Genomic DNA, 27,945 nt, shown 5'->3' on the forward strand with positions numbered 1-27,945 from the left:
TTTTACAGATGATGAAACTGAGGCAAATAGAGTTAAGTGATTTGCCCAGGGTCACACAGCTATTAAGTTTCTGAGAGTCATATTTGAACTCAGGAAGATTCTTGACTCCAGGCCCAGCACTCTATCCACTGTACCACCTAGCTGCCCTGTCCTTTCCTATAATGTTTCACAAATGAACTTATACTCTAAATTGGTGTCACTGTTATTTGCCACGATTCTCCACTTAGCAAGGAGATCAAGTATTTGCTGGTTGATATGGTTTCTGGACTTTTTTGGATTTCTTATTGTGATGACTTTTAAGTCAGAGCTCTGGACAGTGGTAGATCTTTCCTCAATTTTATTTGAATATAAAATTCCCAACTTATAATACAAATGCATTTGTCCTATGATTCAGCAAAGAGACCTGCATATATCCACATATATATCAAGTTAAAGGCCAATACAAAAAAAATACCATACTGTTTAAATTTTTCTAAAGGCAATGTCCAATCGTAGTAAAGACTGAGTTAACAAATGGTTTATTTTGTAGTCAAATGAAATATTGGCAACACTTACTTTTTAAGGAAAGAACAGGTAGTGAAATGAATGATGTGCACCATACATGACAAAAATGCCTTTTGAAATGCCCACAAATATATTTTCCAAAACAATAGCATTTGCTGGGTAGCTTATTTCTTTTCACTTGGTTGAATTCTACTTGGAATTCAGTATGGTTGCTTTCTAAATGTATTTCTACAAGTTAGTGTGCTTTTGCCTTGGTTCCACATGGAATCTAACACTGAATCCCCACCCCAGAAATGTTTGGGGATTTGATAATGTTACAGATTTAGCACCTGGAGCTCCACGACTCTGATCTCCTTTCACCATAATTCTGTCTGGAATGATAATTCTGCTTAAAACATGTAGACAAGTTCAGATCTTCATCTGTATCTAAGGCGATTTTCCAGTACTTCCATTCTTTTTGTCATTTCTTCCAGTAAACCATCAGTTAAGGAAAGAAAGGAGCATCCAAAATGCATTTTGGGGGAGTTTACTATAGTTATAGTTATCCACATAAAATTTGGAGCACCTTCTACCAGAAAAACAAAACAAACAAAAAAAACCCCTCCCTTGCTGGCTCCCATTGCTGGCATATGTTTTGAAAATGAGCTTTTCATAGCATTCAAGTATAAACCACCCATATTCAACACCTTATATTCTTTTGTTGTTTAAAAACACACAAATTCTACTCCTAACCTAGGCCAGTGAGTTCAGCTGGTCAAAGTATAACTTCAGAATTTGTAAAAAAAAAAAAAAAATCCCATTGTATGATGACTAATTCTGTGAAGCATATTTTGAGGGAGTGGGGATTAAGCTAACCCCAAATGTACAATAAAAAATGACAAGGGTCTGATACAAGCACTCACTAGAAGAGTAGGGGACAAGGAGCTGAGCCTCTGAAAAACTACAGAAATTAAACTGGAAAAGTAGAAGAAAGAGAGGTTGGAGACAGGGAGAAAAGAGAGAGAATGAAGTGGGTGAAGGCAAAAGAAAAGAACTCTGTCATTGTGCCATAGCTGTCAAGTGGCCAAGTAGATGTAAAATCCTGGCCCACGGGCTATTATATATACTGTTCTGGCTAGGAACCAGCAGACTTCCTCTCTGCCCGCCTTGGTCAGTATCTAGTTATGGGGTGGAGATGATCATTTAGAATTGAGCCAGAAGTGACAGCCAGGGTGCAGAAGAGTGGGCACGGGGAGGCTAAAGCTTTTTGGACACCTGTCATGCCAGTCCTCATATCTCATCCCTGCTAGGGAACTTTGGATCTTCTCAGAAAACCATGCCCTGCCTTTCAGTCTTAGCCCTCCTTCATCTCTGGCTATCTTCCACACCACCCATTCTAAACACTATGATTCTACCAAGCATATAGCTTTGGGAAGGGATATGGAGAGGGGGCCCTGTGGGGTTCTAGCTGTTTCCTCCCCTCTCCCTATGATGTAGCTAGGTTTGATTCTTCTTGATTAAGCTAAGACACAAGGAGGGGATGGGAGGAGCTGTCTGTGGCATAGGGGGCTTAACTGTCTCTCCCACCCTTACATCTACCCTCAGGCCTAGACGATGGTGGCAGAATTGTAGCTATGGAAATTCCTGCCAGTTCAGCACTTTCAAGCACTTAGAGCCCAGACTCATCCATTACAATAACCACATGCAGAAGGTTATTTCATTTACTTGGAAAACAGATTATGGACTTTCAAAAAAGGCAATTGCTACATGCTATTCCTTATTGCAGGAGCCAGCCAGCACAGAGGTGGCTCAGAATTAAATAGTTTCCCCTGCAGTCTAGTTAGTGTATAGTAAAGACCTCTTAAAACAGGACCGCAGTATCAGGCTCCGTAAAGCATGCACGCACGCTGTCGCTTTAAGTTGAAAACAGCAGGAAGGGTATTTAGTGTGTGAAATCACCAAGCCCCTCTTCTGTTATCCCAAAGCATTCCTTTGTTAGTAATATTGTTTTAATGAATCATTGGATCTGGCTGTTCCCTCTGCAGAGTGTTTTATCTTTAAAGTGCTGATGTAAAGGCTCCCTGCTGCCAACACACTCCTCTCCAGAGAGAATGTGCAGGGAATCAAAAACTAGGGGTAGTTACCCTTTCAGGGCTAAGGAAATGGGTCAAGGTGTTGAATACAGTTTGATACATCCTAATTCTCAGACATGATTTACTTTAACATACTGTATCTTGGAGGTGATCTAGACCTGGTACATGCCCTCTCACCAGGGAGGAGAGGGGAAGAAGGAAAAGGAGGAGGAGGAGGAAGAGAAGAAGAGAAGGAGGAAAAGAAGGAAGAAGAGGAGGAGGAAGAAAAGGAAGAAGAGGAGGAGGAAGAGAAGGAAGAAGAGAAGGAAGAAGAGAAGGAGGAAGAGAAGGAAGGAGAGAAGGAGGAAGAGAAGGAAGAAGAGGAAGAGGAAACAGTTATCAAGAGTTAAGGTCATGGTCTGTGCTCCTTTAGCAAGGCCTGGGTTGGCTGCTCTCAGGATGTTCCCTGATTCATCCCTCTAGATTAGGAGGTGGCATATGAGTGCATGACCTCCGGGCATGAAAGCAATGCTCTTAGTTTTTAGTTAACTGATTCTTCCAAACAATTAGAGAATTTGTTCCTATTAGATTGCAAAAGGTTGGGGGTGGGGGGGCTTCATGGGGAATGACTGCATTTGAGATTTCCCAGGTATCATCTGTCTTCTCTCACACCCCTTAAAACATCCACATACCTTGAACCCCATACTGAAGCACAATTATAAGCAAAGGATATATCTCTTTGTGAGTTTTCTCACCTCTTCGTTTGCAAAGTTCTGGAATGTAAGGAGGTTTTCACATTTGCACTGATCCTGCTTTTCTTCTGAAGGGCTTCCTGGGAAAACAGATGGAAAGTGATCACCTCTGTAACCCACTAAATGTATCCGACACATAATAATAGAACTGAATCAGCATATGGGGGAAACCATAATGAACAGATATGCTCAATATTTTCCATGCAGTAATATCCAATAAAGCAAATACCAGGAAATGCCATATGCTCTCCTAGGATGGGCAGTGCCTCATTTCCCCATAAAGGGAGCATCTGGTCCTCTCAAAAGAGTGGTCCTGGGGATATCTTGAGGCTGTTAAGTAGTGTAGTGGATAGGGAGCTGGACTTTGAGTCAGGAAGACCTGAGTTCAAATCCAGTCTCAGACACTTACTGTGTGACCCTGGGCAAGACAGTAAATCTATATCTGCCAAAATTTCCTCATTTGTAAAATGGGGATTAAAAATAGCACCTACCTCTCAGGGTTGATGTGTGAGGATCAAGTGAGATAATAATTGTAAAGTTCTTTGCAGATATTAAAGTACTGCGTAAATGCCAGCTACTATTAACTCCTAACATTTATCCTAGGTTACTTCTAGGCCATTCATTTACTTCTTATGTTATTAGGCATTCTCCCCTTTTCCGATGATGATGATGGTAGTAGTGGTAGCAGGAAGAGGAGGAGCTAGCAGTTATAAAGCACTTTAAAATTTGCAAAGAGTTGTACATGTATCTCATGATTCTTACAACAACTCTGTAAGATGTGGATGCTATCATTATCCTCATTTTATGATAGGGAAACTGAGGCCAAGAGGTTAGTGCCTTGCCTAGAATCACCCAGCCAATAGGTATCTGAGGCAGAATTTGAACTCATTTCTTCTTGACTCCATGTTCAGCTTACTATGTCACCTAGCTACCTCATCCTACTTTTCTGTCCCTACTTCTTTGTGGTATAATGGAAAGAGTGCTGGACTGGTAGTCACAGGATCAGGTTTAAATCCCACCTTTGCTGACCATACACAGATCACTTAAACTCTCTGGACCTCAGTTTCCTCCTCTGTAAAATGTAGGAGGTGGACTACCTGACCCCGAAGGCCCTCCCAGTTCTTATTCTCTGATACCTTCTTCTTCATTTGGTTGGAGAGCTAAAAGACTTATAATCGATCATTTTAAACACATATCTCTTGGAATTACCTTTTGTTTTGGTTGAATGGAAAAGCCTCATTGTCGACTGTGAGAGGTTGTCATCTTCAAAGAGATATCTGTGTTGAACTGCAAAATTAGAACAGGAAAGTAGGTCTTGGATATTTATGGTGACTGGCTCAGGTTCTGTAAGAGACCACCCAGAGAGAAACAGAGAAAGAGAGAGACAGCTGAGGTCAAATCTTGTTACAAAACCACCATCAGCAGGGAGAGGCACTTAGTATTCCAGCCTTGATGTGTAGTTTGTCTCTGAGAGAGAGAAGTGTGGCAATAAAGACCATCTGTGGTGAATACCATTGACCACGTAGGGTTATAAGTGTGGAGTCAAACGATTCACAATTTCTCTCTCATCTAGTTTAAAAAAGAAAAAAGCTGTAGATGGCATAAATGATTCTGTATTTTTTCTTTGATGTACATGAAAACAGTGTTTATTATTCCTTTTAAGACTTTTAGTCCTATTCTTAAGTCTGTCTGAGTAATAGTGAGTTTTTGTTATTGTTTGTCTTTGGTTCTCAAAGAGGACCATGACATTGGGGTGATGTCATGACTTGCAGTGAATTGGATTTAAGTGAGGGAGGGCTGTGCAATATCACCAGCCTCACTTTCTCCTCCACAGCCATCTGTGTCCAGTGGTGAAATATAGATCAGGATGACTGAAGATGGCCCTGGATGTTTGAGGCAATTGGGGCTAAGTGACTTGCCCAGAGTCACACAGCTAGTAAGTGTCAATTATCTGAGGTTGGATTTGAACTCAGGTCCTCCTGACTCCAGGGCCAGTGCTCTATCCACTGTGCCACCTAGCTGCCCAGAATAGTGAGTGAAGGCATCAATTTTAATACTTCGGTGATATGCAATTTCATAGCCTTCTACGAAGTTAGGCTGAATGCAAACCATTTTATGGTTTTATTCACTATTTTATTCACAGAAGTTCAAAGTCGGAAGGGACTTTGGTGCCCATCTAGGCAAAACCACCTCTGAAAAAGAATTCCTACCACAATGTATTTGGCAAGTGGCCATCCAACTTCTGCCAGGTGACCTCCAGTAAGGGGGAAACCTATTACTTCTCAATATATCCCATTCTACTTGAGGACATCTTGAATGATTCAGAAGGTTTTCTTGACATCAAGCCTTTGTGATTTCTACTCATTGCTCCTGGTTCTTCCTTTCTGGGGCCAAATGTATCAAATCAAATCCCTGGTTCACAAGGCAGCTCTTCATATACTTGTGGATCCCTATCATGTGCTCCCTAAATTTTTCTCCAGGCTAATCACCCCCATTTTCTTCAAATGATCCTTCTTTGACAAAAACTCAAGGACCTTCACCATGCTGGTTCTTTTCTCTGGATATTCCCCAGCTTACCAATGCACTTCCTAAAAATGGTGGCACCATTTAGTCTGACTGGGGCAGAGTGCATTGGGACTGCCACCCTGTATTCCTGGAAGTTATGTCTCTCCAATCCTGGATTTTCTTGGCTTTAATCCTTAGCTTTTCTTATATGCTCAATCATTCTGCTAATTCATATTGAACTTGTCATCTGTCTCCAGACCTTTCCCTAGTGAACTATTTTCTATCCACATCTATCCCCTCATGTATTTGTGAAGTAGATGTTTGGAATCCAAGGGTAAGACTTTACATTTGTTCCTATTAAATTTCATCTAACTTGATTTAGCCAAATGCTCTAGCATGTCAAAATATTTTTGGATCCTGACTGTGACTGAATATATAAGCTACAACTTCTAACCTTGTTTTAATGGAGACTTTGATAGGCATGACATTTGTGCCTTTATCCTAATCACTGTTGAAAATGTTAAAATTCATAGGACAAAGCATAGATCCCTAGGAAACTTCATTGGAAGTCTCCTTCCAAGGTGGTCTTACAACTATTAATGTCTCTTTGAATCTGTCCATTCAATCAATTCCAAATCCATCTAAAACTGCAATTGGCCAGCCCACATTTCTCCATCATTTCTATAAGAATTGTATGAGATACATTATTTAATATGTAGTTCAAATAAGTTAAAACTCTATCTACTGTGTTTCCCCTATCTACCAGTTTAATATTTTAAGGATCTGAAATTTGGAGCCCCCCACTTAACCCCCCGCCTCCCCCACTGCCACCTGACAAGATGGGAAATAAATTGAATTAGTCATGCCTTGTTCTTGCTGAAGCCATGCTGGCTCTTTACAAGATGTTTGCTAACCATAACTGTAATAATATGTTCTAGAATTTTGCCAGGAATCAAAGTCAAACTCATTGGCCTTTACACTTCATTCTCTTCCTTTGAAACTTGTCCTTGTTCAGTCATTTTTCAGTCACATCTCACTCTGTGACCCCATTTTGGGGTTTTCTTTGCAAAAATACTGGAGTGGTTTGCCATTTCTTTTCCAGCTCATTTTATAGAAGTTTGCCCTGAGGCAAACAGGGTTAAGTGACTTGTCCTGGGTCACACAGCCAGTAAGTATCTGAGGTCAGATTTGAACTCAGGTCTTCCTGACTCCAGACCTGATGCTCTATTGGAGCTCTCCTCTATCATCAACTCCAAGAGGTAATGGTTACCTCTCATCCCTTCTTTACCAGCAATCAGTTCTTGCATGTTTGTGTGAATCAGATCTAGAATAGAATTTATCCTTGGTGGTTCTTTTAACTTCTTAAGTCTGAGATTATTATTGCGGTTCACTGCTTTTGTTAGACAGAGAGCTCCAGCTGATATCTGTATAACTAGAGCCCCATGTTACTACTACATCATATTTCAATGTCAGGCTTGTGTTTTATTGTCCAAACTCCTCATCTATTTCCTCTTTTGACAGGGGTGGTCTTTTACATATTCAGATGACATAATTGCTTTTGTTTGTTCTTCCACTGATGATTCCTCACTGCCGTTTGCATTGATAAATGAGTATTATTATTGTTGTTCAGTCTTTTTACTCCTGTCCAAATTTTTGTAACTCCATTTGGGGTTTTCTTAGCAAAGATACTGGAGTGGCTTGCCATTTCCTTCTTATTTTACAGATGAGAAACTGAGGTAAACGGGGTTAAGTGGCTTGCTCATGGTCACATAGCTAGTAAGTGTCTGAAGCCAGATTTGAACTCATATAAGTATACCTTCTTAATACAAGGGAGTTATCCCTTCTCCCCTTAATTGGTCTATTTCTTTAGATATACTCATCCAGAGGAAACCTATCCCAATCAACATACTGAGTCTCAGTGGAACTATGAGATCAAATTTTCTTCGTTGTTTTTGATTCTCTAGTTCATCTTGCATTTTGCCTAAAAGCTATCCACCAGTCTATAAACATTTGATGTCATGGGTTTTATTATTGGTTCTCTCTGAGGCTCAGAGAAGTTAAATGACTTACCTGTAGTACATGGTAAGTATCTGATCTGACCCTAAGGGGTCTTGGCTCTAAGTCCATACTACTATTCTTAAGAAGCTGAGAACATTTTTATAGTGTCCTGGAAATACAGCTGAGTTGGAAGTTATAAGAATGAAGTTCTAGTGTTAGTTTTGCCATGGGACCTTGGACAAGTCTGGTCACCTATTGGCCTCATCTCCTTCCTGGAAAATGTGAGAGTTAGATAAGATGATATCTGAGGTGCTTTCTAGTTCCAAAATTTTATGATCATTTAGAATAGGGGTCAGCAAACTATGCCTCATGGACCCAATCTTACATCCTGTTTTTGTAGGGCCAGTGAGCTAAGAATGGTTTTTACATTTTAAAATGCAAAAAAATTCTCCCTTATTTAAAAATATAAACCATTCTTAGCTCCAAGGTAGTACAAAAACAGGTAATGGTTGGATTTGGGCCTCTGACCTTAGTTTACTGATCCTTGCTATGGAATGATGAAATACTCAAGGTCTTTTCTTATTTACCTGGGGGCTGTTTGGCCATCTTGGGAAGATCACTTGCTGGGGAGTCCTGGTTTCCATTTGAATCTTCTAGAGCTGGGAGGAAAGATATGAACAAGAAGGAGTGAGACTCAGAAATCTACAGCTGTGACTGTTGTGTGTGTGTGTGTGTGTGTGTGTGTGTGTGTGTGTGTGTATGTATCTGGTGGGAACTACTGCTTCTGACTGAAGTTATTTTCCCTTCTGAACTTTAAGATTGCCAAAGTATCTCAGTCCCCTATGACAGGCAGATGAAATCAAGGAATTTTTCTCTAATAAAAGAGGCCTGCAAACTAAGGTAATGTCTTTTACTTGAGACCTTCACCAAGACATTAGGTGGAATGTCATGAGAAAAACAGCTGAGGGAGCAAAGTGCAAATGATGATAACAAATACTGCATGCCATTTTCCTGATGACCAACTTGGACTGGATAATGCTATTTGTTTTGCTCTTAATACATCATCCGTCCAATAAAAACACAGAGGACCTTTTTCCCCTCCCCTTTTAATTTAATCCTCTCTTGAGGAGTAGCTCATACAATTTAGGGTAGATCTGGTATAGTTGATTGAACTAAGGATTTATGAGCAAGTAATAACATATCTAAATTTGTTGGAATTTCCTTACATCTATTTATAAATCATAGAGAAAGAGAACACAAGAGACTATGAATATATCTTGCAGATCTAAATCTAAGCTATAAAAAATCATATAGTCAAAGCGTTCCTTAAGTAGAAGTCACACATCTCCTCTATGCATTCCCTTCTCACCTCCACCTCTTAGAATGTCTACTTTCCTTCAAAGTCTAGATCAGGCACTATCCCCAACATAAGGCCTTTCCTCATCTCACTACGCACTCCCACAGCTCTGACATGCCCCCTCTATTATTAGCACTCCCTTCATAAGGCTTTCCTGATCTCTCTCCCCACCCCACTACTTAATTCCCCCCATATTCCTACCCTGGATCATTAGCATTCCCTTCCTCTTGAAACTACTTTGGATAACAATGTAGACTTTGTATTTACTAATCTATCTATCTATCTATATACATATACACATATATATGTATGTATATATACACACATATGTATATCCATATATATACATACATATGTATACACACACATACATATAACATATATATTGTATCTTTCCAGTATAAGCTCTCCAAGGGCAAGGACCATTTCATTTTTGCCTGTGTATCACTAGTTCTTAGCATAGCATTTTCCACAGAGCAGGCGTATAATATATATTCATTGCATTGAATTGAATTCCCAACCTTTTCCATGATCTCATATGAATGAAATAATGTATATGAAAGCATTTGGAAAGGTATTAAAGAGTTATACAAACATAAAGTAAGTGTTGCTTCCTATGAATGGAAACTCATTGTCATAAATGATGGTTTGGAAGGACATTTTTCCATTGACCCTTTTCCATCTCAGTTGCATAGACTTACATAAAATATGTATCAATCTGTCCTTTTGGCTACCCAATGAAACCCAAAATGGTTTAGCTTTGATTAGCTAGCCGTTTTAATTTGTTTCATTTTAGGCAGAGATATCTCCCTACCTCACGTTAATTTGTTCCATGAAAACAGAACATTAGGAAAGTAATGTTATAGGAGGTGGTTAGTTCCACAGGAACAATGTTATAAATGAGAGATAAGTTTTTACATTACCAAAAGGCTGACAATAAGACTTACAGAGAATTGAGACTATGTTATCTTTATAATGGTGATATCACTCTCTCCTCCCTACAGTTTTCCTCTTCCTTCATACCTAAGACTGGTTGTTACTCACTTAGGATGCCATACGGAGTCAAATAGGTTGGTTTCACATATGTTCCTATTTTGTCCTTGATGAAGCTCAGGGGTGTGTGTGTGTGTGTGTGTGTGTGTGTATGTATGTTTACTTGTACTGGGGAGTGGTTTGGGGTTTGACTCTGACATCTTCATGGCCCCATCACTCTTCCACAACTTTGTCTTCCCTTGGTGGCTTACTATGATTTGATTCATCTTTTGAGTAAAAGTAGCAACTCCCAGCATCAGCCCATTCTCCCTCCTTAGGATTGGCTGCTATCAAAATTGAAAGACAAGTGATCTGAGTAGCAGAGATGGGGTGGGATTGGGGGGTGTGCAGGAAACTGTACAGGTGGACACACCCTTTATAATTCATGACTAGTACCATCCTGTACCTGGCCAACAAAAAAATTTCTGATTGGTCCATGTATTAAAGACTATTCTCATCACTACCGGTTGGAGGCAGGTGACTCCTAATCTCCATTGACTGGAATGTAAAAAGCATTTGCATCTGGGTGATTGGATTTATTGCAGTAATGTTTGGGTCCATTATACTTAGTTATAATTTATTAGTATTATGCCACACTATTTGGGGCATGCCTATACTTGACTTTTGCTCAATCTCTAGGCCCTCTTCCTGATGTCCCTTTGTTTTCATTATTTTCCACCCCACTTGAAAGATCACCTTTTTATATAAAGCTACCGAGTGCTGGAGATTCTAAAGAATAGATTGAGAATCTAGGAAATAGAGAGGTTCCTGCTGTTTCCTTTCCTATGTAATGAATCATTTATATTTGGCACCTTCACAAATTCCTTTCTTGAGTTTTTCACTTATTTCTCCCATTGTGCTGAAGTCTTCTGCATAGAAGAGATGTTTGTCAGGGGGATCAGATGCAATCTCTTGCAATTCTTCTTCAATGGCTTTTCCTACTCCAACAGCATAGATAGTTATTCCTAGATGAAAAACAAATTAAAACAATGTAGTTAAGGTCTTACTCTAAGTTTCTGGAAGACGTGTCTCCTATGATGGGACGAATTGACTACTGGTGTAACATAAATATGATTTATATATATATATATATACATACACACACCCATGTAAGGCTCTTTGATGTATGTATGTGTGTGTGTATTTATATGTGTGTGTGTGTGTATCTTACACATACATATATGTAAGGCTCTTTGCAAACTGTAAAGAGCTATATGAACTATCATTATTAGTATAATTGTTATAAGGGGTCCTGTAAGTTATTAATGATGATCACTTTCTGTTATTCTACCATCATTGATTCATTCCTATGCATAAGAGGGAAGTACTCATGGGGCAGAGAAATGGCACTGATGGGGAAAGCAGGAGGGTGATAGTCATTGAGTGATGAACTTTTACTTAGTCCTGGGAAGGACCACAAAAGAAATTTTTATTCCTTTGTGTTGGGTGAGGTTTATGTAGTGCACAGTGCCTAGAACATAATAGATACATTAAAAAGCTCACTGAATGAATGAGTGAATGTCTACCAAATCCCATAGTATAAAAATGAGGCATCACCCCCTTGAAACTTGAGAAAAAATAGTTTTAAGATACATGATACTTTAGGATATTTTATGCTTTTAATGAGGGATGACCGATGAGTTCTTAGTCCTTTAAGCATGTTCACATTTGGCTTTTCTGGTGGAGTTTATAAAGCATGCATAATATTTTCTGCCTGCTGCCGAGCCAATTTCAGCCATGGTGACTCCAGGTTGATATATGATGATGATATGAACCCAGAAGGACTGATGATTAAGTGAGCTGAAAGTGAATGTGCAGACAAAATGTTTGAATGGACAAGCTCTCACTCTCTTCCCTGGTGGCTTGCAAGTAAGAAAGAACTGCTCTGAGCTGGAAGGTGGGGAGGAAAGGCAGCTGGACACTTTCCCCACCAAACTACCAGATGTGTCCCTGAGTGAATGTTTCCTGTTTCTTTTTGGTTTGTTGCTTCCTTATCTTAGATGACTGAGTATCTGGAGAAGGAACTGACCAGGTTATGACCTTATGATCTTCAGAAGATTGAAGGAAGCATCAGAGCTCCCTTTAGCAACCAGAATTGATAGTAAAGACCACTGGAGCTGGTATGGAACAGCCAAGTCTGGTGAGTAGCCAGTTCAACATCGAAGAGACTTGCTAGACTCATCTTAGCAATGTATTGACCCATTAGCTGAGATACTGTGTCCAACAAGAGACTTGCTAGCTGAGCAAGAGAGCAACTTGGCCATTGCTGATGCAACACCCTCTCCTTCCAAAGTGAACTTGGTAGGGACTCTGTGAAGGGAGAAAAGGACTCCCAGGGCCAGGAGTCATAAAGGATCACTTAGTCCTCTGTGTTCTCTACACGTGTTCCTGACTACCTTTGTACTTTAAATTTGAGTCCACTCTCCCCATGGAACTTGTATATGCAAGAGGAGAGTGCTCCTCTGGTTTAGGGGGTATTTTCATAACTTCTGTCCTTGCCTTTCCAGTAAATACTTTGTCAGTAACTACTCTCTTGTAAAAAATCATTGATACTATATGGTTGTTTGATATTGAGGAAAACTTCAAATGGGGCTCATAAATATTATACTTTTTTAGGTTACTAAGGAGAGTAGTAGTCAATTGCCTGAGGGGATCCAACCTACCAGCGCAGTGTGATTTAAGAGACTGGACCCAGAGAAGGTACTTCAATGATCTATGATCTCATTTATGTGGGTACTTCCTTAACTGACTGATATAGCATGACAACTCCTACTTTTTTTTTTACCATATGTATAGTAAATTTTGTTCCAACCTCTAATTTTTTTATTCTGTACATATCTATATTTATAGAGATATTTTTTGCATACAACATATTTTTTTAGTTTCTTCTTATTTATTATACTACTATCTTTCCTTTTGTTGGATTATTTAATCCATTCACATTTAAAGTTATGATTGCTAAGCTTGTATTTTATTCCATTTATTCTTTTTTCATTGATTTTTTAATCCTCTTTCCAGTGTGTCAGTACTGTGTCTCTGCAATTAGTTTTGTTTGCATTACTTTGAGCCCTTTCTTTCTTGGTAGTATAGCCTACTGGACTAAGAGCTTGTGTTCCTTTGGTTTACTTACTCCTTGAGAATCCAGTGTCATTCCCATGACATGATGAGACATTGGGACAGGACCTTAGTGAAGAACTTATTGATGTGATAAAGGAATAAAACTGAAGAAGGGCTTTGAGAATTCATAGGAGATAAATTAATAATTATTAACAAATTAGACAAATTCATTCATTGAAATGAGGGCTATCGGGAGGATTCCCCTAATATTTAGAGGGGGCATTTTATAGCAGGTGACCATGCTCTCTCTTAAAATATTCCTTGGTAGTACTGTAAGAGAAAGAATCCTGAGTTGGTCAGAATTTCTTACATTCTAATTTCTGTCATGTGATCATCTATCTTTAGGAGAGACCAATTTGCTTTATAAGCATTTCCTGGAAAGATGTGTTGGATTGTAGTCAGACAACCTGAGTTCAAATCCCAAGTCTGCTACCTGCTACCTGTGTGAACTCCCTTAACTTCTCTGGATCCTTAAGGGATTGTTCTAGATCATCTCTAAAGTCCCTTCCAATTCTAAATTTAATGATCCCATTTATAAATGATCCATGTAGTACCCAGGACCTGTTATCTAATCTCTTTGCCCCCTAGTCCTGCTGAGTGGTATCTCTGCCACCATAACCCTGACCTCATGGCCTAGCTTCCACTTGCCAGGGGCTACCATATAGTTAACGTCTCCTGGAAAAGCAGGACCTTGTGATTGAAAAGGAAAAGCTGGACATCTTCAAGGAACTCATGAGTTGCTTCAAAACAAAAAACAAAAAACCCCAAGATCCACCTCCCCACTCCCCACAATTCTCCTCATTTCTTACTCACCTGTCTGTACTACTCTGGGACTCCTTTGACTTTTCTACCTTGCTCTAGGATGCTCATTTTGGGGCATTGATCCTCCTCATCCTGCAAGATGTTAGCCTGGGTACTCTACCTCATCACTGTCCTCTTCCTCTCTGATTGGAGGGTGGGGCCATGAACTCCAAACATCCATTGAAGGAGAGCTTGAGCTCAGCTTACATTTCTCATTTCTCACTTTGGGATTTCTCAGACTGGATTCTCCACCCTGCCCTCATTACAGAAAATTCTCCTCTCCCTCCCCCCCCCAACCCCCCCCCCGCCCCAAGCTTCCTTTTGTATTTTGACTTTCCCCATTAGATTGAAAGCTCCTTGAGGTCAGGGACTGCTTTTCTTTTTTCATATTTGTATCCCCAGCATATGTTTATTGGCTATTGACTAATACTAGTATTACTAATTACTAACATTACTAATATTAATATTACTAGTAATGCTAATATTAGTATTGAATTTGAAGAAGGGTTGAAGGTTGCTTCCAAGGTCTTAATTAACAAAATTAAAATGATTCTTAAAGATGACAAGATATTCATTACAAGAAAAGTTTGTTTGTTTGAAGGGGGATATAGTGGGGGATTTGATGGGTAGTGGTAGGGATGCCAAAAAAAAGAAAAAAAAGAAGAGTGTTGATGAAAATTTTAAAATTGCACTGAAGAGAGCACAAGGAAGTTCAGAAGGGGACAGAGATAAGGAGGAAAGCATTGGGACCACAGTACTAAACTTTTTTGGGGGGGTGGGGGTGGGGCAATGAGGGTTAAGTGATTTGCCTAGGGTTGCACAGCTAGTGCCAAGTGTCTGAGGCCAGATTTGAACTCAGGTCCTCCTGAATCCAGGGCTGGTGCTTTATGTACTATGCTACCTAGCTTCTGCCTGTACTAAACTTTTTAAAAGTTGTACATAACAGAAGTCTGTGGTTTCATGTATATTTTCACCTGTTCTTTGTATGTTGGAGTGTTCATGTTTCCTGGTATCTGTTAAGTTCATAAATAAAAAAATTAATTTCTTTATATTTTAAAAGGTAACCCTCCTCCCCTTTTATTCTTCTAGTCCAGGTACATCCTGAGTTCTGTTTGGGCTCTAGCATTTCTAAATACTCATGTCTGGTTGCTTTTGTGTATAGCATGGCTACAATAGTACCCAGGTTAACTCATTAGTATAGAACCAAAGAATCACTTTAAGTGGTTAATGTTTAGTTGTGGCAAAAGTTGTGCTTTCTTCTGTGTCTGTGAAAGGTCAATAGCTATGTTGAGTTCAACATAGTTGTCTGGGAGCCCAGCAAACTTGTAGACAAGCTTCCTAAAAAGGCTATCTGCTATTTTAAGGGTTTAAAAAAACTATATATAACAGTAATTAAATTTATTAGCTCTTTTCAGTGAAAAGATTGCTTCAGTTAACTCTTGGTTATTCAAGGGCTAATGAAACAATTGCTTCTCTTTTTCAGTCAATTAATAAATATTTATTAAACACCTGCTATGTGCCAAGCACTGTGCCAAGTGCTGGGGATACAAAGAAAGGCAAAGAACAGTCCCTGCCCTTAAGGAGCTCCCAGTCTAATGGGGGAGATGACATGCAGAAAGCTATGTACAAATATGATTTTATATATATATATATATATATATATAGAGAGAGAGAGAGAGAGAGAGAGAGAGTGTGTGTGTGTGTGTGTGTGTGTGTGTGTGTGTGTGTGTGTGTGAGATACGTTGGGGATATTTACAGAAGGAAGGCACTAAGATTAAAATGGACTGAGAAAGACTTCTGGAGAAGGTATTGAAGAAAACCAGGGAAATCTGGAGGTAAGGATAAGAGGAAAGAGAGTTCCAGGCATGGAGGACAGACAGTGAAAATGCCCAGAGTCAGGAGATGGAGTGTAGTATGTGAGGAACAGCAAGGAAGCCAGTGTCACTGTATCACAGAGTATGTATAAAAGCATATGAAAACTGGAAATGTAGGAAGAGGCCAGGCTATGGAGGGCTTTAAAAGCCAAACAAAAGATTTTATATTTGATTCTGGAGGCAAAAGGAAACCACTGGAGTTGATTGAATAGATCAGATTAGAAAGATCAGTTTGACAGCTGAGTGCGGGGTGTGCTGGGGTGGGGAGAGACTTGACTCAGGGAGACAAACCAATAGATTATATCAATAGTCCAGGTGTGAGGAGATGAGGGGGTGCACCAGGGTGGTGGCTTTGTCAGAGGAGACAAGGGAGTGTATACGAGAGATGTTATGTAGGTAGAAATGATAGGACTTGACAACTGATTAGATATGGGGGGTGAGAGTAAGGAGTTGAGGATGACACAGGTTGTGAGCCTGGGTGATTGGGAGGATGGTAGTAGCTGTGATAAGGAAGTTAGGAAGATAGGAAGGTTTGGAGGGAAAGCTAATAACTTCAGTCTTGGACATGTTGAGTTTAAAATGTCTATAAGACATCTAGTATGAGATATCCAATAGATGGTTGGAGGTTCAAGACTGAAGGTGAGATAAGAGATGGAAAAACAGACCTGAGAATCATCTGCACAAAGATGTTAGCTGAATCCATCAGAGCTGATGAGATCACCAAGTGAAACAGCAGAGAAGTAGAAGAGTAGAGAGCCAAGACAGATTGGGAGACACCTACAGTTAACAAGAGTGACCTGAATGAAGATCCAGCAAAGGGGACTGAGAAGCAGTCAGACAGGTAGGAGAAGAACCAGCAGGAGACTGTGCCACAAAAACCTAGAGAGGACAGAGTGTCAAGGAGAAAGGAGTGATTGACAGTGTAAAAACTTCAGAGAGGTCAAGAAGGCTGCGGAATGAGAAAAGGCCTTTGGATTTAGGGATTAGGGGTCACTGGAGAGAATGGTTTCAATAGAATGATGAGGTCAAAAGCTAGACTACAGAGAGTAGGAAGAAAGTGAGAGCATAGCAAATGGAGGCACCGATTGTAGGTAGACTTATTAAGGAGTTTAGCCACAAAAGGGAGAAGAGACATGGAATGATGGGTAGCAAGGGTAGGTGGATCAAGTGAAAGGTTTTTTTGGTTTTGTTTTTGGTGAGGCAATTGGGGTTAAGTGACTTGCCCAGGGTCACACAGCTAGTGAGTGTCATGTGTCTGAGGCCGGATTTGAACTCAGGTCCTCCTGATTCCAGGGCTGGTGTTCTGTCTACTGTGCCACCTGGCTGCCCCCAAGTGAAAGGTTTTTGAGGATGAGAAAGACATGCAGTGGAGAGGCAGCCAGTAGGCAGGGAGAGATTGAAGATTAGTGAGAGTAGGGATGATGGAGGCAGCAATCTGCTGGAGAAGATGGGATGAATGGGGTCATGTATGCATGTAGAAGGGCGGGCCTTGGCAAGGAGAAGGGTCACATCTTCATATGAGACAGGGGTGAAGGAGGAGAAGGTGGTAGAAGACATCTAAATTTGCAGTGAACCCAATCAGCCTGGTTTTGTGACTAAGAACTAAGCACAATGCTCCCAATGTGGTGTGACTTGGAAGAGTACAGAGGGACAATCACCTCCTTATTCCTAGATATTGTGTCTCTCTTAATGTAGCCTGAGAGCTCATTAGCTTTCTTGGTCTCTGTGTCTCATCGCTGACTTCTATGAAACTTTTAGTCTCCAGATTTTTTTTTCAGATGAACTTTGGTTGTGGAATCCAAATTCCAACTTTACATTTATCACTATTAAGTTTTACTACATTAGGTTCAACGCAACGATCTAGCCTTTCGAGTTTTTTTGAACCCTGTTGCTTTTATCCCTGTTAGCTATCCTGCCCAGCTCATTGTCATCTGAAACTTTGGCAAACATGCAATCTATGCCTTTATCCAAGTGACTGATAAAACTATTAAACCTCACAGGGCCAAACATAGATCCCCAGGGTGGCCAGTGGAGACCTCCTTCCACTTCCAAGACAACACTCAACCACTAAAGACTACTCTTTGGGTTCAGTCATTCAACTAGTCACGAAACCACATAATTGTACCATCATCTAGTCCACACATCATCATATTTTCCACAAGAATAACACCAAAAACTTTGCCAAATGCTTAGCTAAAATCTAGGTAAATTAAATTTATAACATCCCCTCCAGGCTATCTGTCTAATGATCCTCTCAAAAAAAGAAACAAGTTTATTCTGGCACGAACAGTTCTTGATGAAGCCATGCTGGCTCTTTGTGACCACTGTTTCCTTTTCTAGATGTTCATTATCCATCCCTTTAACATTCTAGAATGTTTCCAGGAATTGAAGTCAAACACTAAACTGGCTTTGGATACACAGGAAAATGCAAATCATGATGGGTCCCTTCCCCCCAGGGTATGTGTCTAAGTATTGAGAGGCATTGCTGTTAGCCTCATTGAGCTCAGATTTCCACAAGTACATCTGGAAAGGATTAGCAAGTCAAACAAGGGGTGTCCCCTCTCTTGGGTCTCACCTCTCACATCTGTGAGATGAAGGAAGCACGCACCTACCTCACCCACTTGCTGCTTTGCATTCTACATATGAAATATCACCTTTATTTGAAAGCTCCTAGGGCCAGGCTTAAGTTGATTGGGTGAACAAACCTGGATTAGCTCTCCTCTCCAAAATTTTTATTTTTTAAAAGCCAACTATTTCCTTCTCCTAACCCAAATCATTCCCCTAGCCCAGGGCTAATTATTGCTTTCATGGTATTGAGATCATAGGATTTAGACAGAGGTAACTGAGTCCAATCTCTCCATATAGATGAGAAACTGAGGCCCGGTGAAATGAAATGATTTCATCTTCTGATTGCCTCTTTAATATAAACTGCTTTCTAGAAGGGACTCTGATGTGTACAATAATGAAAACTATTAGAGGAGGTTAGAATTTCTATCCCTGGCCAGACACTTTATTTAGCCAACAAAGGTTCATTCCCTCTTATGGAGAACAGACTGCAGCTGGTAAATATTAGTACATGATTATTCACATCCAGGAGAATGAAAAGTCTCTTTGAGGAAAGAACCTTGTTTTGTTTTTGTCTTTGTATTTCCAGCACCTATTACTGGGTCTGGCACATAGCGGGTGCTTAATCAATGTTTGTTTAATTGTATTGTTGAACTGAATCATCACTGTATATACTGACATTATCACTGACTTCCGGGAAGGATCTCTTACAAGAATGAGGATTTAGAGGCACTCTTGTTTGATAAACTCTCTGTGGACACTAGGGGGCAGTATAGTAAGGTTTTTAATGGTTGTACAAGCCTTCCTCCATTGTCTAATGCTTTCTGCCCCTGTGTTTGGTTTATGAGAGGTAGCTTGGTGTAGGATGGACATGGGGGCCAGGAGACCTCAGGTTTCACATATGCTTTGTCTGATACAGATGATAACATAAGTGCTGTATAGCTGTCTCTGTTGGTTTATCAATCCTACTAGACTGTAAGCCCCATGAGGACAGGGCCTGTTTCTCATTTAAACTTCCTACTTCCCTAGTATCTAGCACTGCTTCTTGTACCCAGTCAACACTTAATAAAGCATTTGTTGAATGAATGAATGAATGAAACCATTCACCACTGTGTAATCGGGCTCATCTGTTAAAAAGAGATAACAATGTTCAAACTACCTACCTTATAGCATGGTTCATGAGGGAAAAGCTCTGTAGAGACCTTCACAGTGCTATAGAAATTATTGGTGTTGGGGGCAGCTAGGTGGCACAGTGGATAAAGCACCGGCCCTGGATTCAGGAGGACCTGAGTTCAAATTCGGCCTCAGACACTTGACACTTACTAGCTGTGTGACCCTGGGCAAGTCACTTGACCCCTATTGCCCTGCCCCCAATCTATGTAATAAATACTACACATTGTTTAAAGAAAAAAGAAATTATCGGAGTTGTCATTAATAGACTGGGGGAATTCCTGGTGTTAATACCCCCCGGGGGAATATAAATAACTCATAATCCAATATTACCGTTCTGCTGGGCTCTGGTTGCCCATTCAGTGACATCATCTTGGGCCCGTCCATCCGTGAACACAATGGCTACTCTGGGCACTCTTGCAGAAGGTGGCCGGGCTCCTTCTCCCTCTGTGAAACTTCTCTCAAACATCTGCTTCAAGGCCATACCAGTCATGGAGCCTTTGCCCATGTACTTCATGTGGGCCACAGCCTTTTTCATGTCTCTGGCCGTGTGGAAGTCCCTGAGGGTGAACTCTGTGCGGACCTGAGTTGAATATTGCAGCAGCCCCACTCGAGCTGCTTTGGGGGCGATCTCAAGGGAGTCTAAGATGCCCGTGACAAAATGCTTCACAATCTCAAAGTTTTCCTCTCCGAGACTTTTGGATCCATCAATCACAAATACCAGGTCAATGGGGCCTTCGGTACATTCTGTAGGATAGAAAAAGGGGAAACAGAATTAGAAAAGGAGAGAAAAGGAAAATAGAATTTCATCAATCTCTGGAAACACACCTGGACAAAATTACCTAGTAATAGAAGGCAGAGCAGCTTGGGAATTAATTCCAACTCCCCATTCTTTTCCTTCAAACGGGATATTGCCCAGCTTCAACTACAGATGCTCCTTACCTCCTCTTCTTGAAATCTCTGCCCTCCTTCAAAGCTCAGCTGAAGTTCTACCTCCTGCCTGAAGCCTTTTGTGATCACCCCATGTCCTGGTGCCTTCTTCCTCCTCCTGATATTTACATATACTTTGATATTTTGTATCTATTTACATGTGTGCCTGTTGTTTCTCCTGATTGGATGTAAGCTCTCTGAGGGCAGGGACTGAGGTTTTTGGTTGTTGTTGGGGTTTTTTTTTTGTCTTTGTATTCTCTGGCCTGGCACCTACCTGCTTAATATATGAGTTTCATTCTCTAAAAATAATTTAAGAGGTTGACACAAATGCCTAGTTATGTGGGTATGCAAAGGCTTCTTGTGATTTAGAGAGCATTAACAGAAACTTCACCCAACTGAATTTGTAGAATCATAGATTTAGAGCCAGATGGGACCTCAGAGTCCAAGTCCCTAATTTTACCAAGGAAGAAATTTGGGCTCACAGAAATTAAGTAAATTGCCCAATGTCACACAGGTAGGGAGGGACAGAGGCTGGATTGGAGTCCAACTTCCCCCCATAACACACTGCCTTCCTTCATGAGTTCATTTCAAATACAGCCAAGTCTTATGGAACAGTCCATTTCAATAAGTTAATCACAGCTTCATTCGATAGCTCAGTGGTATACAATAATAAAAAGAACACTGAGTTTGGAGTTAGGAGACCCAAGCTTCAATCCTGGCTCCATACTTTTACTAGTTCCATGGTTCTGAGGAAGTCACTTTAGTGTCCTAATATGTACAATTTAGGTCATAATATTTTTACTTTCAACCTCACAAATGTGTTTTAGGGGAAACATCAAGTTTTATATAAATCTGACTTATTTTTATTATTATGTGACTAGGTATCTATGAGGGGCCTTTATATCTGTACATACACTGGACTCACTATCTTTAATTATCAAAACTTTCTTTGATTGTAACAGACAACACACATACACACACACACACACACACACACACACACACACAGGTGCTGCCTGGTATAGGCAGAGCTGGGTTAGAAAGAGAGGTAGGCTCTGCAAGACATCTCTCCACATTTATCGACCAGTGAGCCTTCTCTTTCCTCCCTCTTGTCTCTCCCACTATATAGGTATTTTCTTTAACAGCAGCATATATAAGATAATTCCACATAACCCATCTCTACTTTATCAGGCAGAAGATAAAACGGCCAAGTTAGCTTCATTTAAGTTCACACCAGACATCTGAAATAACCCCATTCACCCAGCTATCATCCAACATGAGTATAGCACTATAATCACTATTATTATGGTCATAATTTTTCTTCTTTAATAATGTTTCACTGATATCTTTTCCAACTATATCTCTCCCTCTCCCTTACCCAGAAAGAATAAAAAGAAAGAAAAATAAAGTTCAGCAACCCATCAGCCAAGTTGTAAGATATCTGGTGTGTTCTATACCCATAATCTCCCCTCTGCAAAAAAGGAAGAAGGCAAGGATCAAGACATTTGATTTTCCTTCAGCAATTCTGTTCCTCTCTTTTTACTGTACATTTTTCTTAAACACACACACAAACACAGTTTGCATTCTTCATATGCAGAAGGCATTTCTATGGTTCCAGATATGAGAGGACTCCAGCCCAGGTCTAGCTTCCATCATCCGCAAATAAAAAGTAAAGAGGCTTCAGGGAAAGAATTGAACAGAGACCCATTTTCTTTGGTAATAAGGATGTTTGTTCTCAGGCCCAGGAAAGAATGACAGAGTAATATATATGCACTGGTTCCAGGTTTTCAAAGGGGGTTCTTATTTAGTTTCCTTAGAAGTTTTCTCAACAATGATCCCTAAGTAAGTGGGTCTAGCTTTTAATTCAGACAAGTTTTCAGAACTTCACTTTTATGTTTATTCATTGTGATGGAGAGTAGGGATGGGGAGAAGAAAAAGGTGGTTAGGGATTCATTCATTCTGATAAAGTTCAAGAAAGCAACTGCTCTTGGCCCTACCAAGGTGTGGAGCCAAGTTCCCATCACTTCTGCTGTCAGCCCTTCATTCGATAGCTCAGTGGTATACAGTAATAAAAAGAACACTGAGTTTGGAGTTAGGAGGCAGGACCAAACTCCCGTCACTTACTTCTGCACCGTTTCCCATCCTCTGCCAGAACAAATCCCTCTGAACATCTGCAGATGTAGGAATTGCCATCATTAACACAAGTGTGTTCACAGCCGTGGTTGGTGGATTTGCAGACATCCTCCCCTGCGGATTATGGAGAGAATTAACATAATTCTGCCAAGGCAGCACAACAGGGCCTTAATAACCCTTTAATGAGGGATTACAGGAGTGTTTTCTTATATACACTGGCTCAGGCTGAATCTCCTTTGGGATGCAACAGGAAGGGCTCTGGCTGGGGACTTGGAAGGCCTATGCTGGGTTTCTGGCTCTTCCACCTGCTATATATGTGAGGAGGAGGGGATGATAGTAAGTCATCTAGTCTCTGTGAGCCTCAGTTTCCTCATCTGTAAAGTGAAGATGATAATACTGACACCTCCTGCCTCACAGAGTTGTGAAGAAAAGAACTTTGTAAATTATAAGGTTCTGTGTGTGTTGTTATTATACCTTCTTTGTATTTTTTTTTGTTTGGTTATTATACCTTCTTGAAGGTTCCAGAGTCCCCAATAAAAGTATAGCCCAAGTGATAAAGAAAGTGATCCTGAGTTCTGGTATCATCATCAGCCTTATCTTCCCTCAAGGCTTAGCTCACATGCCACCACCTCCTTTTCTGTTTTCTCTCCAGCTGCTCTCAAACTCCCTTGTATCTACTCTGGATAGAACATGTTAGAGCAGTGGAAAGACTGCCGGACTTGGAGGGAGAAAGGCCTGAGTTCAAATTCTGCCTCAGATGTTGTTGTTCTTGGTGTTGTTTGTCCTTTGTTCTTGAAGAGGACCATGGCATCGGAGTGATGTCATGACTTGCACTAAATTGGATTTTTTTTTTTTTTTTTGGTGAGGCAATTGGGGTTAAGTGACTTGCCCAGAGTCACACAGCTAGTAAGTGTTAAGTGTCTGAGGTCAGATTTGAACTCAGGTCCTCCTGAATCCAGGGCAGGTGCTCTATCCACTGCACCACCTAGCTGCCCCATTAAATTGGATTTTAAGTGAGGGAGGACTGTATGAGGTCACCAACTTCTCTCCTCCAGAGCCATCTGGGTCCAGTGAGAACATATATATCAGGACTGGAGATGGTTCTCTACCTCTGATACCTACTAACTGGGTGACCCTCACCTTTCTCTGCCTCAGTTTCTTCATCTGCAAATGAGAATAATATTAGCACCTTCCTCCCAGGGTTGTTGTGGGACTCAAATGAGATGATATTTATATTGTTCTCTACACTAGTTATTATCGTTGTTCAGTAGACTATTCAGTGGTGTCCAACTCTTTGTGACCTTCTGGATTATGGTCCCTGCATGTCAATGCTGTCCAGCGTCTTTTCTTGGCAAAGATACTAGAATCATTTGCCATTTTCTTCTCCAATGGATTAAGGCAGAGGTTAAGTGACTTGCCTAGGCTCACACAGTTAGTACGTGTATACAGACAGATTTGAACTCAGGTCTTCCTGACTCCAGGCCCAGAGGTCTATCCACTGAGTCACCTAGTTGCCTTGTGTTATTAGAAGTGCCTGGGGGCAGCTAGGTGGTGCAGTGGATAGAGCATGGGCCCTGGATTCAGGAGGACCTGAGTTCAAATCCGGCCTCAAACACTTAACACTTACTAGCTGTGTGACCCTGGGCAAGTCACTTCACCCCAATTGACTCACCAAAAACAAAAAACAAAACAAAACACAAAAAAGAAGTGCCTGATTATCAACATGCTTGTCTCCCTTATTAGAATATCAGCTCCTTGAGGTCAGGGATTGTTTTTGCCTTTCTTTGTATGTGCAGCACTGACTCGGACAGGATAAGTGAATTAGAATATTTGTTGTTTGATTGACTCTTTGAAACCTTCTCCTGAACCCTTTGTTTTTTTAACTCTTCTGTCACTCCTTCTGCTCTCTCTGAGCTCTTTGTCTGATTCCTCTCCAAGGCCAGATGACTGGGCAGGAATTGAGAACTATTAAAATAATGAATAATTTTCTAGGTCATATTTGGATATTATTAGAATCCTAGAAAACCACCAAAATCAGTTTTCTTTCTCATATAGGCAATTATTGATCATTCATCTATGGAAATCTCTGGTAAATTCGTAATCCCAAAGTGGCTTCCTCATGGAACAAAGCCTGTTTCTTAGTCCTTTCTTTCAATGTGTGCTCAACACGCATTCACATCAATAAGATTGGGGTTCTGTAAGGCTGAAAAGAAACCCATTCCACAGCCAAATGGAAGAAATTGTTGGCCTTTCTATTTTTTTAAAATTACCTATGCCACAATTCTCTTCTACTGGCAAAGATAACTGAAAGTTAACTATAAATTCTAAAATAGGTATTATCTGATTCTAGTGTAATACACAATGCTTAAATGGATTTTAAAATAAAATGCCTTTTTTGGGGAAAAAATAAAACTGAATAATTAACACATTCCTACCATAGGAAAGTAAGGATGCCAATAATATCTATGGATATTGAAATTTAGAGGGGAGGAACAAACCGAAGAATGGAGGCAGGGCTTGAAGATACCCAACTCTCTGTCTGTCTGTTGTCTGTCTGACTGACTGACTGACCAACTGACTGACCCTCCCTCTCTCTGTCTCTGTGTCCGAGTCTGTCTGTCTGTCTGTCTGTCTCTTTCTCTTTCTCTCTGTCTCAGCCCATGTCTCTTTCCATCTCCTGTCTGTCTTTCCGTCTCTGTGACTTAGCCTGTAGGATCAGAGGAAGATTGCTATTTCTCTGAGTTTGCTTCAGAGATGTCTCTAACATTGATGCATTACAGAAGTGTCATCCAGGGGATTTCCCATCAACTTGCAGTTGTATGAGCTGAGCCTAATCCTGGTTTTGTTACTGGCAAGATGCATATATGTCTCACCCCTGCCTTCTGGCATCCCTAGCTTCCTCTAAATCTCTGTTCAAGTAACACCTTCTACAAGAAACCTTTCCCAACCCCTCTCAGTTGTTAATGCCCTCCCTCCAACTCTCATGAATACTGCAGTGGCCCCCTTTGAAAGGGTCTTCATGCCTCAAGTCTCTCCCCAATCTGATCCTTCTACCCTACAACTGCCAAAGTGATTCAACAAGTAGAGGAATTTGTATTTATCAATAGAGAGTAACCAGAATTTATTGAGGGGCAGCTAGATGGTGCAGTGGATAGAGCACCAGATCTGGAGTCAGAAAAATCTGAGTTCAAATCTGGCCTCAGATACTTACTAGCTGTGTGACCCTGGGCAAGTCACTTAACCCTGTTTGCCTCAGTTTCCTTATCTATAAAATGAACTGGAGAAGGAAATGGCAAACCACTCCACTATCTTTGCCAAGAAAACCCTAAATAGGATCAAGAAGAGTTGGCCATGGCTGAACAACAACAAAAAGAGTTTATTGAGAGGTGGTCAGACCTATGTTTTAGGAAAAGACCTTGACCTTACTTGGCTTTCCAGGTTTATTATGCATTACTAACCTTTATATGTTCAATGTAAATGTACTTGCTGTTTCACTTGATAGAATGCACAGCATTCTATCTCTTCTCCATGTGTGTCTCACTGTGACCCTGATGTACAACAGAATGCAGTATAAGACAGGTTTGTCTTGAGCCTAATGCTAACATCAGCCCATGTTAACACATATCTTTGTGGTCATGAGGAGCTCGGGGTAAGTTATCTCATCTTGATTTTGGCTTTTGAGGCCATTTAGCCCAATGTCCTTATTTTACACCTCGGAAAACTGAGGCCCAGAGAGAAAAAGCTGCTCAAGGGTAAGAGTCCAGATTTGAATCCGTATCTTCTGACTGCAAATCTGGAGCTCCTTCTGTATCACTCCATCTTTTTATTGTAACACTGGGGGGAAGGTGGTGAAAATATCATTATCCTCACCTTGTAAAAAAGGAAACCGAGGCTCAGATTCTAAGTTCAGGGTTTTTTTTTTTGTTGTTGTTGTTGTTTTTTTTGCGGGACAATGGGGGTTAAGTGACTTGCCCAGGGTCACACAGCTAGTAAGTGTCAAGTGTCTGAGGCCGGATTTGAACTCAGGTACTCCTGAATCCAGGGCCAGTGCTTTATCCACTGCGCCACCTAGCCGCCCCCAGGGGTTTGTTTTTAAGCACATCACATGGGCTTTCTAAGGGGCTTGGGTTAGTCATGAAGCAAATGACCTCAAAAGAGGGGGCGTATTTCATCTATGGTGAAGACTCAAGGATGGCAGCCTCATGAGGGTACAATTATGCTATCGATGCTTTTGGCAACAAAGCATCATGTTGAGCTGTGGAAAGAATACTAGGTCAGAGGCCAGTACAGGGCACAGTGGATGAGCGTGTTGGACCTGTGTTCAAGTTCTGTCTCAGATACTTATTCCATGCGGGATCCTGAGTCCATCACTTAACCTCTCTCAACCTCACTTTCCCCATCTGTAAAATGGGGATCATAATAGCACCTATACTATCCACCTCCACAGAAAGAGCTGATGTTGATTGAACAAAGACAGAAGCATGCCATTTTTCACTTTCTTTCATTTTTCTTTTATTCAAGCTTTCTTATACAAAATGACTAATATGGTAATATTGGAGAATGGGTAGCTTGTTTCTTCACTTGTTAAATGAAAATGCTAGAGTGGGTAACTTCTAAGTTTGCTTCCAACTCTAAATCTTGGATTTATTTTTATTTTATTTTATCTTATAAATTTGTTATTCTAGCAATCAATTTACAAGGAATTTGGAGTAACAGATTTTAAGCAGGAAATCATAGATAGCTCAGAGGCTTATTATTTTGTATATGAGCTATTGAATTAACTTCCTAGCTCTTCTCTCTGCCTCTAGTCTGTCTCTGCCACCCATCCTCCCCCAAGAATAATTTTTCTAAAACATGTCTGGCCATGTCGCTCAGTAGCTCAAATACCTTCATTGGTTCCCTAGGAGAAACACTAATGCATTGGCCTGGCATTTAAAACTCTCTACAAGCAAGCTCCAGTCTACCTTTTGAGCCAAATTTCACATTGTTCTTTACATGCTCTACATTGCAGTCAAACCAAATACCTAGTGGTTTCCTGAGCTTGTCCAGGGGCAGCTGGGTAGCACAGTGGATAGAATGCTGGACCTGGAGTCAGGAAGACTCCCTTGTGAATTCAAATCTGTCCTCAGGCACCAGCTGTATGACCCTGGGCAGGT

At 40.6% G+C, this 27,945-nt stretch overlaps 1 protein-coding gene across 3 annotated transcripts in view; it reads right to left on the reverse strand.

The window, feature by feature from the left end:
- Nucleotides 1-240: 240 nt before the first annotated feature.
- Nucleotides 241-27,945, reverse strand: part of MATN2 (matrilin 2) — a 203,565-nt gene continuing 175,860 nt past the window's right edge. Inside the window, exons 13-19 of one of the 3 annotated variants that reach the window (XM_043975564.1) lie at nucleotides 22,781-22,903; nucleotides 20,060-20,473; nucleotides 11,012-11,164; nucleotides 8,398-8,469; nucleotides 4,517-4,594; nucleotides 3,289-3,387; nucleotides 241-976 (exon numbers count right to left, since the gene is read on the reverse strand). In XM_043975564.1, the coding sequence (XP_043831499.1) occupies nucleotides 921-976; nucleotides 3,289-3,387; nucleotides 4,517-4,594; nucleotides 8,398-8,469; nucleotides 11,012-11,164; nucleotides 20,060-20,473; nucleotides 22,781-22,903 (995 nt within the window). In that variant the 3' untranslated portion in view covers nucleotides 241-920. Of the gene's footprint in view, nucleotides 977-3,288; nucleotides 3,388-4,516; nucleotides 4,652-8,397; nucleotides 8,470-11,011; nucleotides 11,165-20,059; nucleotides 20,474-22,780; nucleotides 22,904-27,945 lie in introns of all 3 variants that reach the window. The other 2 variants (XM_043975563.1, XM_043975565.1) reach the window with 2 other exon arrangements.

The sequence above is a fragment of the Dromiciops gliroides genome, chromosome 1 (genome assembly GCF_019393635.1).
Source record: "Dromiciops gliroides isolate mDroGli1 chromosome 1, mDroGli1.pri, whole genome shotgun sequence".
Classification (NCBI taxonomy): Eukaryota; Metazoa; Chordata; class Mammalia; order Microbiotheria; family Microbiotheriidae; genus Dromiciops; species Dromiciops gliroides.